Genomic DNA, 18,346 nt, shown 5'->3' with positions numbered 1-18,346 from the left:
TCACTCTGACTCTAGAGTAGCTGGGATTACAGATGCCCACCACCACGCCCAGCTAATTTTTTGTATTTTTAGCAGAGACAGGGTTTCACCATGTTGGCCAGGCTGATCTCGAACTCCTGACCTCAGGTGATCCACCCACTTCAGCCTCCCAAAGTGCTGGGATTACAGGCATGAGCCACTGTGCCTAGACCCAATAAATGACCTTAACAGTGGGTACCTGCCTTCACAGCAGAACATCTGTTCCTACCAAGCTAATAATACATAACAACAGGCTTACTAGACATTATGAAAGTTGGCTCTCCAGAAAGATACCTGAAACATCTAGTCATTTAAAAGCTGAAAGTAAAAAAAAAAAAAGGCTTTGGTCTAATGATTAAATTTATGTATGTATATAATATTAACATTACATATAATGTATATGCCTAGGTGTATATTAACATATAAATCCAGGGAATATCCAAATTGGATCACATCAAAGATGAGAGCTAAACAAATATAGTGTTTGTAAACATAATTAAACAATACATATTTTTAAATGATTGAATTATATTTCTTTAATTTCATTAGAAAACTACTTTAAATAAAGATAAATTCATTTTGTTATAATTAGGATATTCTCACTTTAAATAGTATGAACAATACCATGGAGATTATCAGAGAATTGCAAAAAGCTCAATATACTTTGTTTTCCAAAAACCTTATGCATAGAATCTAGGTACTTTATTTTTCTCTATTGGCTTCATGCAAACATTAGGACCAGTTAAAGCATACATGGTTGTGACAAGCAAAGAATGAACAAAGAAACTGACCAAACTTGGTATCACAGGCTTAAAATATTTCAAATCCTCATTGCTATTTGGAATGAAAAATTCTTGACATTTCACCAAGAAGAATACCAAGGCTGAAGATGTAAAAATGAAGAATCAAGTCCTTTAGCCCTTTATATCATATAATTGTTTAAGCATTTGATGATTTAGAGTTTTTAAATTATACCAGTGTTAATTTTAGTTATAACATGAATTTTAAAAATAAAAAAAATAGTGCATAAATGTATGACATAAAAAGTAAAATCCTCCCTCACTACTACCAAGTCTTACTTTCTGGAATCAATCAATACTAACTTTTGCTTTTAGTTTTTCTTGTGGTTGCCATCAGAATATCAAATAGTAGGTTTTGATTTTATTTTTTATATATAAATTAAAAATCTAATATATTTTTACCTTGTTATCCAAGGTGAATTTTTTCATAAGACAACATTATACTATTACCTGTGTTTAGGAACAGAAATAGCTCCTTATGCTGTAGATTTCTTAAAATGTTCATTCCTCTACATCCACATTACAACAGGCAGGAGTGAAGAAAACTTCTCAGAGTTATCCACACTCTTGGGTACATTCACACCCTTTCCTTCCTTGGTACCCTCACCCTTGACCCACAGCCTCAGTTAGAGGACTACAGCCACCGATTAGAATTTTAGTCACCATTAAAAATTCTAGATTGCCAAGTAACTCATCAATTTCAGACTGTAATCACCCAATAGAAGGGAGTGAGGGAACCCTACAACCCAAACCCACCCCTCTCTTGGAACATACTACAACCGTCCTCTACTTCAATTTTCTTCATAACACATTGTCATCTGTCTCACCATATGTTGTATTTATTTGTGACTCTTACTAGAATACATGCTCCATAAGGGAGGGATTTTCCCAACTTTGTTCACTCTCGTATTCCCAGAGTCAAGAACATGCCTGAAGTATGGTAGATGCTAAGTAAGTAAATACTTTTTTTTCTTTTGTTTTTTAACTCTACATAATCTGGGAAAATTCTAGGTCCTTATTTTTCAGACCATTAACTGAGTTCCTTTTGTTTACCCTCAACCAGCCCATTGAAATTTGTGTATGTTAACTATAAAGGAAATACCTTCTTACATATCTCTCAGGAATAGTAAGAATTTTCTTACATTCTTTGAAGAATGAACTTTTTCCTATGTGGTTATTTTTGTTATTGTTTCTATCAGTTCATGCATGTCATTCATGCGGTGTTATTGCTAAAATGTCTAGTTAGGCTCTTAATCCACTCACAGGTAATCAACAGTTTTTTGTCTGTTTGTAGACAGTTCTGCTTCCCCATTTGTTCTCTACTTCGAATGAGAGAAAACAGGACGGCAGGGAGTCAGTATCTGAGTAAGGACAGTTTTACTCTGATGGTAATAATTTAGAGCATTTGACTTATAGATGAGTAATGTTCTATTTGTTTTCTTTTTTACAATACCCCATTGTGGGAGAGGAGCATCACCTCCACTTCTATTCTTCTTTTTGAAGGTTCTTTTTTTCCTATGGGGGCCTTTCCTCAGGCAGGTCACCCTTTCATTTGTGGATTAATCTCTGGCTTTAGCCTGAAGGGGTTCCTCCTATATCTTGTCTTCCCAGTGAAGATTAAGAGACCAATTGTCCTTTTGTTCCTATTGCAGTTCTGCAATTTATTCTTTGATTGCTACCCACATCCCACTACTGCTTTTTATATTTTTTGATTCCAAGTTAGGGTTTCTCTGAGGTCTCCTGAGTAGCCAATTGGATAGTGGTTTTCTCAGCTCTTTGTCCATTCAATTTTCTTTCTACCTTCAAGGAATTCTTCAACATACCAACTTAATGTTTTTGGAGCTCTTTCACATTTCTTGGAATGACTATACTTTAAATCTTTTTAAAAATGGGACTTGAAGATAGAGGAGATGAGCATCTGTGTGCTCAGTCCTCCTTTTTAAGAGGAACTGTGTGGCAGTTTTTGCTTAGAATTTCAGGTAAAAAAAAAAAAAAGTCTTTGTGCTAAAAACAGCAAGCAACTAAAAAGAGAACATCCTCTTTTCTAAAAGTTCTTTCAGTTACTTCACCATCAGGAATGTCTTACAGGCTTTTTCTCTCCACAGAGTCCAGCCTCCTGATATCTGGCATACCTCCACTATTTTCTACCAGCTCTTCCGAACAACTTCTCTCCATTTCTCTTACTAGAAAAATAAGATGCAACAGGATTATCCACCGAAAGGTCATGGCCAGTTAAGCCATTTTACCCAACTAAAGAATTTCAGCCATTTTTTGTTTTGTTTTGTTTTTCATTAAGTGGAGAAAGTTTATATGAAAGTTGATATATGCAAGTCAAGGAGTTTTTTGTTTGTTTGTTTTAGTTCATTAAAGGTGGCTATGGATTTGTTAGACAAAATATCTGGCTTCTGCCAAAAAACTGACTCATATATGTGCCATAATGACTAAAAAAAAAAAAAAAAGACAAGAAAACTTCGCTTAAATCCATCTTAATCCCTAACATTTGGTTCATTTTCAACATTCTGAAAAGTGACAAGTCATTTTCACTTATTACAAAAATTAATAAGAGTTGGGAAAATTACCAAACATTAGAGACAGGCCTTTAGATCTCTGTTCCTAAATATATCTTGAGTGAGGCTATTTATCAAAAGAGATAAAGTAAATCAACAAAAACAACATACTTCTGCCTCCAATTAGAAAGCAAATGTTCAGGTTCTGTGTCAAAATGCAAGCCCAAAGAGAGGGAAAATATTAGAGAGATTTATTCAATTAATGGGCCCACAAGAAGAGATGCAGCTATACACTCCACTGGTCAAGGTCTAGGCATCAAACGCCTAGGCTTGGAGCCAGTGGATACCTAAGGCTTTTCTGGAACAGCATACATCTTGATAGCCTCCAGAGAGGGCAGTTAATTTAAAGGCAATCCTCTTCACATAGATGTTTGGGTTGCCTAAAGTGCTCATGTGTGGCAGGGGCGGGTTGTGGGGTGATGATTGGTAGGTTTGGAACTAAGGGAGTAAACACGTCCCCTTCCCTAAAGCTTGCGGTTGAGTGTAGCTAATTATCCAGTCCTTCCTTCCTTCCCAGACCTGGTAGTCATTAGAGAGCCATGATGGGCACAAGCAAATATAGTCGTAATTCTGATAGACTGGTAACAAAAAATGTTAGAGAAATTCTTCCTTTTTCAAGGAATGGTAAATGTTATCTATTTCACCCATACATCACGCAAGCAAAGAGCTACGTGCATATAAACATCAAGCTGGAAAATAATAAATTCATGTATTTGTACCAAAGGATGTCCAGCTTCTGTCTCTATCTTGCATAGAAAAACGGTTTACTCAATCTGAATATTTGAGGGCAACTTTACCCAGAGTGTTACATCCTCTTTGGAAGATGCAGATTTACTTTTTCATGGATACATATGAAAGCTACGGTGTTTACACCACAACTGTGACATAAGTGGTGGCTGTCCCCAAAATTTCATCTACCTTATCTCCTATAACAGAAGTTTAGAGCCTCTCTCTAGAGCTCTAACTTCTCAATTCTGACCTCCATATAATTTAGGATTTTGAGAAACTGGCCATTTGGTAGGCAGTATTAGAAAAGATGCCTTTCTAAAGTTCAGAATTGGAACTTTTGATTGCATTTTTTCTTAAAGGAAAAAAAATCAATAAAAGTTAAAATGAAATATCACTAATACTATTGATCCAATGTCTTTAGATGGCTGCCTCAGCATCTAAGAATTTATAATATTGTTATCTATGTAAAAAAGAATGTGCAATAAATTTAAAGGCCAAATTTGTTTCAAGTATTATCTATTGCAATATATTGCAACTTTAAAAGCACTTCACATATCTAAAATACTTTCTCATGCAAATTTTCAGTTAATCTTCCAGTGTGTGTGGCAGAGAGCATGTTATTATTTTCATATGTCAAATGGTGCCATTGTAACAGAAAGTGTAAATGGCTTGTCCAAGTTTATTCAGTCAATAAGGAAACGCCTGCCTTTACATAGCTAGTGAGTCCCTCTACCTGCCCTTATATTCCCAGCTTCTTCCATGCTCATTTATGTGTGTTCAAATTCAAATTCTTATTATCTTTCATATTCCCAGCTCACATACTTCACCTTTCATGAAGATAGCTCTGATATCCCCACTGATGGTGACGATTTCTTCCTTTGACCCTATAACACTTCATCGCTCTTCCTACCATAAGTAAACTGATTTGGAATCAGAATGATTGGCTTCTGTTTGGGAATATACTATCTGGGTGACCCTCACAACTAAACTAACTATAGTAACTATTTGAATGCCAGCTTCCTCATTGGTATAATAGAGAAGAAACATATATGTCCATAAAATTATGAGTTTAATTTTAATAAAACAAAGGACTCTGCGAACTGAAAAGCCCTATTCAAAGTTACTTTGTATAGCAATAAATATAGAGATGTTCTTTTTATGTGCAAGTTGTATTTCCCCTATGTATGGTTGAGAGAAGACTGCACATCTAACAAATATTTGATTTTCCCATAGCATTCAATAATGCTTTGTAACAAGGCATTTGATACAAATTAGTACAATGAACTATCAAATGTATATCATATTAACTGAGGTACCTTTCAAAAAGTAGGAAGCTCATTAGTACCTGCTAAACGTGTAAGGCTAAAATCTGACTTCAACCTATTTCCAATCTCACTGACCATTTCTTTTCCATCACCCTAGCTAACCTACATTTATTCTTGACTCCCTAAAATACACTCTGTACTTTTGGAGTTCCAACTCTGGGCCCAAATCATTACACTGTTTTATGTCCTATATCTATTGAAATAGTGCCCATCCTTATATGCCCAGTTCAAATGCCATTTTCCCCATGAAGCTTTCCTTAATCTCATCCCCTGGAAATGAGCACTTTCTACTCTGAAGTCCATAATATTTATTCATATCTCTCACAGCTCTTATCATCTGGTCACATATTCTATTTTCTTATGCATGTATTATCTAGTAATTTTTAATCTGTTAAGATCAACATTCATGTTTTAGTTATCTTTATATCCCACCAAACATATTACAGAATATCTTTCACATAGTATGTATTCAAATAATATCTGTCTTTCTTATATTGGGTGTAGAAATAACACATACAGCTTAAATTTCCAGCTGCATATTTCTGCCTTGTAAACTGCCACAAAACCAAGACAAATCCAAACACTATAAAATGATCATCTATCACTTGAAGTCATTATTACTTCACATTCCTATAAGGAGAGTATAATATGGGGAGAAGCATATTTTACCAAAACTTAAAAAGCTACATATATATGTATATATAAAAACATATGTATATGTATATACATATGTGTATATATATATTTACACATATGTATATGTATATATATAAAATACTTATATTCTGATTTTCTCCATAAATCAAATGCAGCATATTCTTATTAATTGTAGTTTTATAAATGATTATTTATTTGAAAAGTTAAATTACTCAATACTACTTTTGTTTATAAAAGTAAAAGTTACTTTAGAAAACAACCAAAAGTTGATATATTTTAAATCTGCATCATTTTTTCAGAAGTATCCACATTAACATAAATTAGCAATGATCATCATTATTGTTATTATCATAATATATTTCATTTATAACAAAAGTATACAAGCTTCACGTCTCAGGGATATTTAAATCACATAATCCTCCATTGCCTGCTGTCAGTTACTTCCTGGGGTGCTTGCAGATGTAATGCACAGATAGTGCACTAACAGTTGTCCTCCAGACAGGCTAAATGATTTCCGTGCCTTCTCATTAAGTAAAGGCTATTAGATCTCTTTAAAAAATGAATCTCTCATATTCTCTTAGATCTTAAACCTCTTCTCTATTTATATGCTCACCACTACCTACTAAATGTGGAAAGCCAAAGTCTGACTCTAACCTATCTCCAGCCTCATTGCCCATTTCTTTATACCATCTTCACTGTTTTATTCCTTAATGCCAGAGAATTTCTGAGTTTTAAAAAATGCTTTGTATCTTCTTGTCCCTTCCCCTAATAAGAACTCTGAATCTCTACCTATTAAAATGCTACATTATTCCAGGCCTTTTCATGCTGAACTAATATTAATAGTCAGTTGACTTGCTGAGAAGTACTCTTCTATCCTCAATCTGAATAAACAAACTTGTACTCATCTATATCACAATTAACCCTTTTATAATTTGATGAGTCAGAAAGTATTACCCAGCTAACCCTTGGAAACATAAGGCTACCCAGATTCAAGCCTAGGAGATATAAACTGTAATCTGAGAAGTCACCCATACATTCTGAATCTGCTCTAACAATTTCTTCCTTTTGTGAAATGATTTAATGCTGTTATTAAAGACTCTCAACATGCCCTCATTTGATATATCAGAATTAGTGGCAGGGAAAAGGGATGTGCACATTAAAAAGGATATTCAATTTTAAGTTAAAATTGTATTCATAATTTGAAAACATTATCTACTTTTCTAACACAAATATAAATAACATTTATGAGTACCAAAATTTTGATAGGTGGGAAGACCAACATAAAAGTTAAAGCAATGTCATTGTATGCTAAATAACAGTGTTGGTCTTACATATAGAATGAAATGAGTAGGTGCTCATCATCTTTCAATCAATTTATATTTGTCTTATATGTCAAATTTTCAGAAATTGTGGCAATGTTTGAGCCTTCTAGTCAGACAAATATTAAAAAAAAATTACAACTGACAGAGAACAAAACAAAGGAAGGAGGGGAGAATCCAGAGAAAGACAATGCCATCATGTCATGTATGTGTTTAGTTAAGCATCATTTGTGTAAGACGATGATATGGCTGAAGAGTATGGACTCAGTGAATAAATGCACTTACCTCCATTAAATGAGGATTGGGATTAAAACCACAGAGGCTACAGACAGTGGTTTGACACTCAGTGCATGTGTTAAAATTGGCCTTTTCTGGAACATGCAACAGAAGTTCAGTGGTATTGCAAAGAGGACAGATGGTTTTAGGGAGGCCTTGTGAAGGAAGCTGTTTTGCAGATGGAGACATTGTTGGTGGCTGCAGAGGTTTTCCTGATCCTGTTTGGCTTACTGGTTTTGTAGATTGCTGAGCCAAGGGCTTTGCTGGGCTAGGCTGTTGAGCTGAGGGTTTTGCTGAGCCAGGCTGTTGAGATGGGGGCTTTGCTGAGCCAGGCTGTTGGGGTGGGGGCTTTGCTGCGCCAGGCTGTTGAGGTGGGGGCTTTGCTGAGCCAGGCTGTTGGGGTGGGGGTTTTGCTGAGCCAGGCTGTTGAGGTGGGGGCTTTGCTGAGCCAGGCTGTTGAGGAGGGGGCTTTGCTGAGCCAGGCTGTTGAGGTGGGGGCTTTGCTGGACCAGGCAGTTGTGAAGGAGGCTTTGTTGGGCCAGTCTGCTGGGCAGAAGGCTTTGCAGGTCCTGCCTGTTGAGCTGGAATTTTTCCTGGCCCAGCCTGCTGAACTGGAGTCTTTGTAGGCCCAGGTGCCTTAGCTGGAGACTGTAGCCCAGATTGTTGAGCTAGGGGTTTTGGTGTCCCCATCTGCTGGGTTGGAGGCTTTGCTGTCCCTGACTGTTGAGCTGGAGTCTTCCCAACTCCAGGAGGCTGAGCTAGAGTCTTTGGCCCAGGCTGCTCCAATGAAGGCTTCTCTGACCCAGTCTGCTGAGCTGGAGACTTAGCAGGATCAAGAGGCTGAGCTGGAGGCTTTGTTGTCCCTGGTGGCTGGACTGGGGGTTTCACTGTCCCTGGTTGTTGAGCCAGTGGCTTTGTTAGCCCTGGGGGCTGAGCTGGGGGCTTTGCAGGCCCAGGCTGTGATTTTTCGGGTCCAGGCTGCTGTGCTGGAGGTTTTCCAGGAGTTGGTTGCTGAATAGGTGGTTTGGATGGGCTTTGCAGAGAGGGTTTAACTGATTCTCCCTTTACTATGTCTGCCTGTTTAGTCTGAGGCCTGGATGCATCTCGTTGAAGTGGCAATTTTGCATGGTCTGTCTGAGGAGTCTGGGCAGGACCTTGAATTGGCTTTCCTGTACCTGGAGGTTGTGATTTAATTTTTTCTGGTTGCTGAGAAGATACTGATTTGGGAGGGCCATCCTGCTGAAGTAGATCCCTACCAGGTCCTTGCTGCTTAGGAACCGGCTTGGGTGGCTGTTGCTGTGAAGGAGGTTTTGTGATTCCCTCAGGTTTTCCTTGCTCCTTCGGAACCACTTTTTGTTTCTTGGTGGTTTCTTCCTGGGATGCCTCAGAGTCTGATATCAAATCAAAAGGGTTGAATTTATTTACAACAGAGGAGACAGCACTTAAAGGGTTAACCTCTGAGAGGAAGCCAGGCATCATACTAGATTTGTGTTCTTCCTTAAAATCAGTTCTGGACTTTGATTCTTTCAAGCTAATAGTGGAAGGACTCCTCCCAGGCAATTTCTGCTCTGACCTGAAAGTGTCTGTAGTTCTACTTTTACTGAGACCAGGTTGAGCTGGACGCCCAGGGTCCGGGGGTCTTCCTGATTGCTTTGGAGGGTGACTACTATCCAACTCTTGTTTCCTAGAAGAGTTAAAAAAAAAAAAAAAAAAGAAGTGAAAATAATGGAAATTATTTCAAATCAAAGTAATATGAAAAAGTTATTGCTTATATCTTCAAAATTACGAATGTACAAATATTACGAGGACCCATTTTTGTAGCATCCTTTAAGTGTTCATAAAACTTTTAATACTTTTTTTTTCTTTCTTTTAATGGGTAGAGATTTTCAACAAGGAGGTAAAGAAAAGAAAAAAAAACTTGCTCTTATGAGTGATAAAATTAAAATATATAATTAGAAAACACTTATAATAAAAGTAATTTATCTTTGCACTTAATAGAATATGACCTTAAAACTTAACTAAATATAGGTTTAAATTAAAACCTCAATAAATCAATGCAATGTCATAAGACATACATGTTCACATAGTGTATTTTTTCTTTTTATCAAAAGTTATGATCAAAGAAAGTCTTCCAAATGCAAGCAGCATTGAGAATTAAAAATATTCATTTTTAAATGTAGGAGTCTGCTGAGACTTTTTTAAAACTTCATTTTGAGAATTTCCATGAGCTAAATAGGGAATACAATGTGAAATAAGGGGAGTTTCTGATAATGGAGTTTACATGATGTTTTCCCAGGAATGCTAAAAAGTTTATAATCTATTTAATTTTACTTGGGCTTCTAGGGATCCAGGTCACTGGCCAGGAGAGACTGGGACACAGATGTGGGCACCTAAAATCCTGAGAGCCTCAGAGAGTGACTGGGGATTATCCCCATGCCTTCATCTAGAAAGGCACTATTCATCAACTATTATCCATAAAAAACTTTATAGAATAAGAATTTCTACATTCATGATTTACACATTCTTGAGGAACAATCCCATCTTTATTCTCAAGATCAGTGTTATCTTTTTGAAAAAATAACTAATTCTTAACCCGAAATTTTTATGGGAAGGAACAACAGATGCTTAAATCGTCTTGAGATATATCTTGGTATCCATATATCTCTTTACTCAGTGTTTGCTACATCATCTCCTAATGCCATTGATCGATTATTAGTAATCTAATTTATTATTGACATTGAGATTAAATGTAGCAAGTAGTTAATTTTCGAGATATAGCTTAATTCATAGACGAATATATAAGATGTAGTTTTTAAAACAGCTTTGGAAACATGATACATTTTAAATGACTATGGTTAAATAATTAAAATAGGAGTTTCTTACTTTGTATATATCTATTGCTTTAGCCAAAAGTCATATTAAATACAGAAACTTTTAAAATAACATATTTCATTGATAAAGTTGCAGCACTTTAGAATTATGGAGAAAATCAGATTACAAGTATTTTGTTTGATATATGAGGCTTTTTAAATTTTGGAAAATATGTTTTTTTTCATTAAAGGAAACGAATAAAGAAAGTAACTTAGTAGCACCTAAAATATAGTATGAGAATAGAGATTTACAGGTTCTAATTTGGTTTATCAAAATTTACCTGCTAATGAGAGAGATTACAAATATTTTATTTCATAATCAATACTTCTTATGAATTAACTTTTTCCAAATTTCCTGACATAGAAATTTGAATACAAGTCAGGATGTAAGGGATAGCAGAAAGAAGCAGATAAGCACTACTTCTAGGTAGCAAACACTTAGAAGAAAAGAAAATAATCTATAAATGGCAATGTATGCATAAAGTGATTTTCTGGTAAAAGACAAATAAGTAGATTCTGAGTTTTTGCAATTTCCTCCAAGGAAAAGTTTACAAAAATACATATATTCTACCATGTCTCTTTAGTTTTTACTTAAACAGAACTAAAAGTGTTACCCTAGTTAATTCCAATAGTTCCAAGGTAGCTCTTAAAATGCACTGCTACATATTTCCATTTAGAGAAACTCATTCTGAACATTTCTTTATAGGTACACTATTCAGACCTTGACATTATTCTATAAATCTTCTATATTTACTTAATATATTGTACCATTCCCTTGAAGAGCACATGCTTAGGACCGATTACAGGTATGGCAATCCTATGAGTAATTATTAAGCATTTTGTTTAAATAACTTCCCTGTACAGAGTCCTCTAAATCTAACTTTAAACAGAGTACAAAAAAAAAAAAAATCTATCCTTAATTATGCTAAATTTTTCTCTCTTGAAATACCACTAAACTTATTTCAATCATTGTTTTAATATTTCACTTAATCCATCATGTCTGCAAAACAACAAAAAATAAACTTCATGAATGCCAAATATTTGTGATTATCAGAAACAGCAGAATTGAAAGCAAGCTGCTTGCACCAGGAATTATAATTGCATGTACTTCCCACAAGTATAAGTTGTACTTTACTATAGAATCCCCATTAGAAAACAGGCATACAACCCTAAAGACTGTCCTATAATTTAAACTTAGTTTTAGTTGCTGTAACTATGTAAATAAAAGTAAAACACACAGATCTTTGAGTGGGAAATGGAAACAAAATCAAGAGAAAAAATTGTCAATACCAAACAAAAATGTAAAGGTGCCATTGTCTTTTGGTGAAATTTTGTTAGGCTTAACAGTTTTACTGTTAAAGAAAAAGTGATTAAAATGCAATCTCCGCCTTGTATACTAGACTGTGAACTCCTAGAGAGAAAAGATATATTTCATTTATCTTTGCATCATCAGAATCAAGCCTGGCAACTAGTAGATGAGCATTAATATTTGATGAATTAATGAATACGTGGATGATTACCAATGAGTGAACCAAGGAATAAATATATCATGTATTTGTTTTACTTTAATGTTTCTTGAATTGCTTTCACTTAAAAATTCTTCTACAGGCCTTCTGAGATATAAATGGATAAATTCCATATTCTTTTTAGAACCTGGATTTGGCCTACACCTTTAGGAAGAAGCCCAGTAGAGGAGGCTGAAAGTAGTAAAGAAAATAATCAGTTCAGTCAGAATTCTTATTAAATATTCTACTAATCAGAGAAGATTTTTCTCATATGATATATCTGTAACTGTAAATAGAATGAGTGGAAAAAGTAATGAAATTGCACTTCTCTGGGTATACAATGAATAAAAAATCCACGAGCATTTCATTTGTAACCTGTCATCTACTGCTAGCTTGTAACTACCTATATTTAGCACTGTCTCCCTTTTCATTTTACTATTGTCATCCTTAGAATTTTTCTTTCAAATTGTTAGCAGAAAACAAAATATTTCCCCTAAGATGAGGAAAACATATATGCAAATGTAGGAATGTAAAAGTGTCTGAGGTAATAAAATCTTTCATAAATGGAACACAACAAGCAGTGACACTTGACAGTGCTGAGTCACACAAAATTTTATAATATTAGAAATATAAGCAACTTTGGGACTATCTGTTAATTTATATATATATTATATAAACGAATATCTATGCATTTATGCTCTAAGTGCCAGGATATAGGGACTAAGAGAAGCTAAGTGACTAACTCAAGGTCATAAAACTAGTTAGTCACAGGAATCTGGTATCCTCACTCCTGGTTTGTGGGAGGAGGAGGTGGTTTACACTCCACTGAACTGATTTTTCCACATGCAAAAGAAAATTCACGTATCAAAATAACTGAAAAACAATGTACAATTCAACAATTTGCCTGTAGCCATCAGTGACAGTGTCATCCACTGTTGATACTGATATTACCACTCTTTATATTTGTAGGGTTCATGTAAATTACAACTCAAACAAAAACACTCATGTCAACTTTTAATTGATCCTCAATGGACTCTCTAAGACAGGTAAGATAGGTATTATTAGCCTTATTTAAAGGCAAGGAACATGAGACACATTGACTGAGAAGTATTTGTAATTTGCTATGAGTTGGTTAAAGTCAATAGGATAAAAACTCATGCTCTCAGTCTTTATTTTTAAAATTCTATGTTCAATTCACACCACTTAAATGGTTAACACTTCCAATAATTTGTGTATGCCTTCCTATATTAATTAAATTTACACAACTCTATAACTTTAAAAGTCTCAGTGATAAACCAAATGTTTCTTTGGTTATCATATATAAGGAAAATAACTTTAAAAAATTATGTACCTTTTATAGAAATCTTTCAGTAAAATTTAAGAGCAAGTTGCAAAAGTCAGAAAATTATTGTTTATTTTTTAGTATTTGGATAAAGTTTTCACCAATAACTGTTTGGGCCACACACTACCTATTGATAAGATTTCCACCCTAACAAAATTATCAGTAGAGAGCTTTAAAAGTATACTATCTGATACAAATACTGCATGAAGCAACAGTTTTATAGGTGGAAATAATGTTTCTTAGCCACCCTCTGAACAGAAGAAAAGTTAGAAATCTAGAAATCAAAGATCTCACTGTAACTGGTATTGTTAACCAGCATGATAGACCTGTTGCTTCTATCTCTTAGGAAAAAATATAAAAGATTGGGCATACAGTTCTAAAAGACTAATAAAAGTATTGTACTTTGTTATTATCCTGTGAAAGTCTAGTGAATGAACACTAATTTTTTTTTTTTCCTAGTCAAGTTTTCATCAAGTAGAGGAAAACAGTACATATCATAAACTGGATAAGAGAACAAGAAAGACTTTTTTCAAAGAAATAGCCCCACAGATTTCATAGTTTAAAAATACAGAAAAACATACTTAACATAAAGGAGCTAGTTTTCACCAGTACTAGTGGTTTCAAGATAAATAGGCTTTTTACCTGGTAGATTTTAAGCAATTAAGATTTTATGTGAAAATACTGTCACTACCCATAAAACATTTTACATTTCTCCTATGATTATTTGGCAAAATTATGCTTACGTGATAGTGACTAAGTTTTTTTTTTTTTTTTTTATCATTTTATAAAGTAGAGGATAAGGACCTACACCTATATATCCAGGTCTTTCGTGCTTACAATATCTCAAATGAAAATTGTAGGTTTCCCTTCAGTTGTCATAAAAGAGAAATTGTTTCAGGACCACGGACAGAAAACTGTTCTCTACTAGAGGGTGCAAAGTTAAAGGGTTTGTTTACAATAAGAAAGGCAAGGCGGGCACAATGATTATACCCTCTTAGTACTCTAATTAGAAAACAACTAATCTATTGGGATGAAGGAAAATGGAGAGTTACAGGCGGAAATGAATACGTTCATATTACTGATTAGCTCTTATACTTGCCATTTATTTGCTTTGTTTTTAAAAGTATGTATTCAAAATTATTTTCTAAGGTAATAAAATTCACATGTTCTTCCCTAAACTGAAGGCCACTTTTGCATAAAAAAGAGCAGTGGCTTAAAAATAGCATATGCTAATTTAGAAATACATGTACAGCACCTGCTCGGCTGTGACCAAACCATCTGTTTAATGCCACACATATTTTAGGGTTCCTCAATTAATATAAAAGGTATATTCATTATATTCCTTCTACCTAAACAGCTTCTGCTGTCCTCTGGGGGTGGGGTGGCGAGAGAGGACAAATCACCTACAAGGGGATTAAAGTATTGTTACAGAAATATTTAGACATCATTCACAGAGAAAAAGACCCCGCAATAGCCAAGTGGTTTAAACAGAGACAGGTAAACACCCAGCTCTATCTATTTCCCAACACGTCCGTGTTGTATTAATGGAAGACTTCCAGATTAGTAAAACACTGGAGGGCGTCTCTCCACGCCATCCTAGAGGGAAAGGGCTCCAAAAGGCCAAAAATCACAACCTAAAACCACAGTTCCAAGAATTGTAACCCTTGACTATCCCACCAGAAACTCTACAATGCATCATTTTTATTCCGCCCATCAAAAGGCTTAGGATATCTTTATGACCACCCCATTGGGGAGAATAAAATGAACGGAAGCGACATATATGTACCGCCGTGCTGGCACATACGGGCTGGCACATATGTGCACGGGAAGCTGTACATATATGCCCGGACATATACATCATGCTGTGCATGCCTGTGCATGGAAGGCGACTCCGCAGCGGCCGGGGGGACGCTTCCCTTGGGCAGCCCCTGCGCCCTTGACATGACAGCGGCGATCTGTCTCCTCTCCTCTTCGCTCAGCTGGCTCAAATCCGCCTCCATGCCGGCCGGGATCGCGGTGTGCGAGGGGCTCCCCGCCCCGCTAGCCCCTCCTCCGGCCGCTGCGGCCACCGCCAGCCCTTCCGGGAGCCCTTCCCCTTCCAAGCTCGCCTCGTTGCCCATGGCTCAGGGAGACTCGGGGCCGCCGCGCTCCCTCCTCGCGCCGCGTCCCAGTCGAGAAGCCCGCGGCCCGGGGAGCAGTGAGAGCCGGGGTCCGCCTCGGGGCGTGCAGGCAGCCGAGTCCCCGGACTCCGGACCAGGCACTGCCTCCCGGAACGCCAGGTGGGAGTTAGTCCTGCTCGCAGGTAACGCCCGCTGCCGGTGCCTCCTCCATGTTGAACAGCGCCAGGCAACCTTTGCAGAAGACGCCTCCTGGACGCCGCCTCGGCGCCCCGAGCCGGGGAGAAGCAGATCTGAGCGGTGCCAGCCGGGCGCCGTCCGCCCCTCCCACCGCGCACCGCCTCCTCGCCCGCGCCCTCGCAGTGCGCAGGCGCCTCTCGGAACAGGTGATGCCGGCGGCCCACGCCCACCCCATCCTGCGTCGCTCCGGATCTTTCCTCGCTCTCAGCACCGATTTAAAGGAGCCCAGTGAACCCTTGGCTGAAAACGGAAGAAACAGGCGACGTTTCTTTCAGGCATATTTCAGGATGCCTCAACTTGAGTTTTAGCTTTCTAGACTCCTAGATTTAAAGGGGGCGGGAGGGGCAGGAGAGGAAATGTCTGTTTTCAGCTTTGGCTCTTGGGATTTGTAGTTTCATTTATTTTCTTTAAAAGAAGGTTTTAAAATATTCTAGGAAAGGGTTCGAGTAACTGAAGATTAGCAAGAGAGACCCTGATACCTCTAAGGCACATTTCCCAAGGGAGCTAAGAATGGCCCTTTTCATTTAGAACTTTCACAGAACAATTCGATTGTTAATTAGATTATTTTAAATGATACAATATTAGTAAGTAGCTAAGGTTTTGAGTGCGTATAACTTGTTCTCTAAAGGGAGGGACTACACAATAATAAAAGATTACGGGAAGTTGTGGACGTGGGGTTCTGCAGTAATATCCAGATTGTAAAAATATTAAAATGTTTTAGTATGAAATTTTGAAAACATGATTTTATTCCCCCGCCCCTTTTTTAACAAGTGTGGACAGAAGAACCCCAAAAAGTTAATTTAATGGGTGACTGTTAAGTCACAGTCACACAATTGGTTAGCAGCACATTATCATAATAACCACTTTTTCAGACCCACTCTCGACTATCACTCCTACGCTTTTCTTGCTGTTACATTTCTTAGACGGGACTGTTCAGCACTGAATCTGCAGCCTCAATGTTGTTACCTACCTTTCCTCAGAATGTGGACTTAATGTCTTAGCTGTTGAGGTTAGGGAACAATAACGAATAAATAAATCAAACAGAAATGAATAAGTTGCTCAGAAAGTAAGTCCAGATTTTTGGAATCATCATTGCGTAGTTCGATCTCGTACCTTCCAAAGTGAATTTGTAGTTTTGCAGTATAAAAGCACCAAAAATTACAACTGATTTTTAAAAAATAACAAAAATAACGCAGTCTCTTATGAGGGAACCAAATGCTAACATCTTTTGTATCAAATGCCAAAAAAAAAAAAAGACATAGTGTATATTAATACAATAACTGCTTTTGTGTGTGATGTAATGAGTGATAAAACTGAAGCTATTCTCATCCTTTGTATGTTTAAAAGTCCATGCATTTTTGTGTATGTATGAATTTGCATGGTTGTATAACTATAGACAATATGGCTTATAATATTTATATAGATGCATATGAAGGTCTTTTATTAATATTCCTTCTCTAATAGAAGGTGAGAGAGGATTGTGTTCATTGCATGGAGCAAGAACCTGCAGTGGCTAAAGGTCCAACGCTTCATTTTTTGTTAAGGCTGGATTGCTTCTGAATTACTGATTTCAGCCATTTTTGTTAGCTCTACTTTAACGTGGGATTTACAGCTAGAGTGAAAGAAATTCAAGTGAGATTACAACTGATTATAAACTGGCTTCTCAATTTTGAGAGAAAAATCATGAGAAGTATTTTAGTGAAAAGTTTGATAAATTTAGTTTTGAATTCTTAATATATGAAACATCAATTTTTTCTTTTATACTTAGTCCAAAGTGTATCTGTAATTTAAATAAAAGAAAAAGTCGTATTTAGAATGTGTTCCTTAATGTATAGAATATTAAGTAATAAAATTAGTTTGGTCACTTTACAATACTTGTAAATTGAAAAACTATTAATCAGACGTGAAGTTATAACTTAGATGATCAGCATTATTTATTCAATCATTTTATAAATGGACTTTAGAATTTAGAACCTACTCTTTGGAGAATGGGCACATGTGTGCATGTCATATTCTTCAGGATTTTTCTGTTGACAATGTCTGGTTTTAAATCCTAGCTCTGCATTCTAATAGCTATTTGGATTGGTAAGTCATTGACTTTTCAGATGTTGAGGTTCCTCAACTATAAGAGCAGAGAAAATACTACTACTAACATTACTACCTCTCAGGTTTCTTGGGACAATTAAATTAGAAAAAGCTGTGAATGCACTTGTAAACTAGAAATATATTATCAGAATGTGGTATATGGTTACCAGGCTAGCCTGGGAAATTACTGAGTTTTCCATGCTCTGAAGAAGCCAAGAAGGTGAGACACATGGAGAGAAGATCCTAGCTGTCCCAGCTTTATCCATCTCAGCTGAGGCTTTAGTGAGGTCGCTTAGCACAACCTACCCCAGCTGAGCTACATACTGGCTACAATCACGTCAATGAACCCAGTGAGACCAGCAGAAGAACTGCACAGTCAACTGAAAGAATTAGAGAATTAACAACAATCATGATAATAAGATGCTTTTTAAGTAATAAGATTTTGGGGGGGGTTAGTTAAGCTATACAATGGATATTCCAGGTTTTGCACATTATG

The 18,346-nt window shown here is 36.4% G+C and overlaps 1 protein-coding gene across 1 annotated transcript in view; it reads right to left on the bottom strand.

The window, feature by feature from the left end:
* Positions 1-15,528, bottom strand: part of PCLO (piccolo presynaptic cytomatrix protein) — a 398,423-nt gene extending 382,895 nt beyond the window's left edge. The window contains exons 1-2 of the mRNA XM_023226631.1: positions 15,281-15,528; positions 7,701-9,375 (exon numbers count right to left, since the gene is read on the bottom strand). Of these exons, the coding sequence (XP_023082399.1) occupies positions 7,701-9,375; positions 15,281-15,528 (1,923 nt within the window). The remainder of the gene's footprint in view (positions 1-7,700; positions 9,376-15,280) is intronic.
* Positions 15,529-18,346: the final 2,818 nt, after the last annotated feature.

The sequence above is a fragment of the Piliocolobus tephrosceles genome, chromosome 8, assembly GCF_002776525.5.
Source record: "Piliocolobus tephrosceles isolate RC106 chromosome 8, ASM277652v3, whole genome shotgun sequence".
NCBI classification, from domain to species: Eukaryota; Metazoa; Chordata; class Mammalia; order Primates; family Cercopithecidae; genus Piliocolobus; species Piliocolobus tephrosceles.
This window is presented reverse-complemented; position numbering and strand designations above follow the sequence as displayed.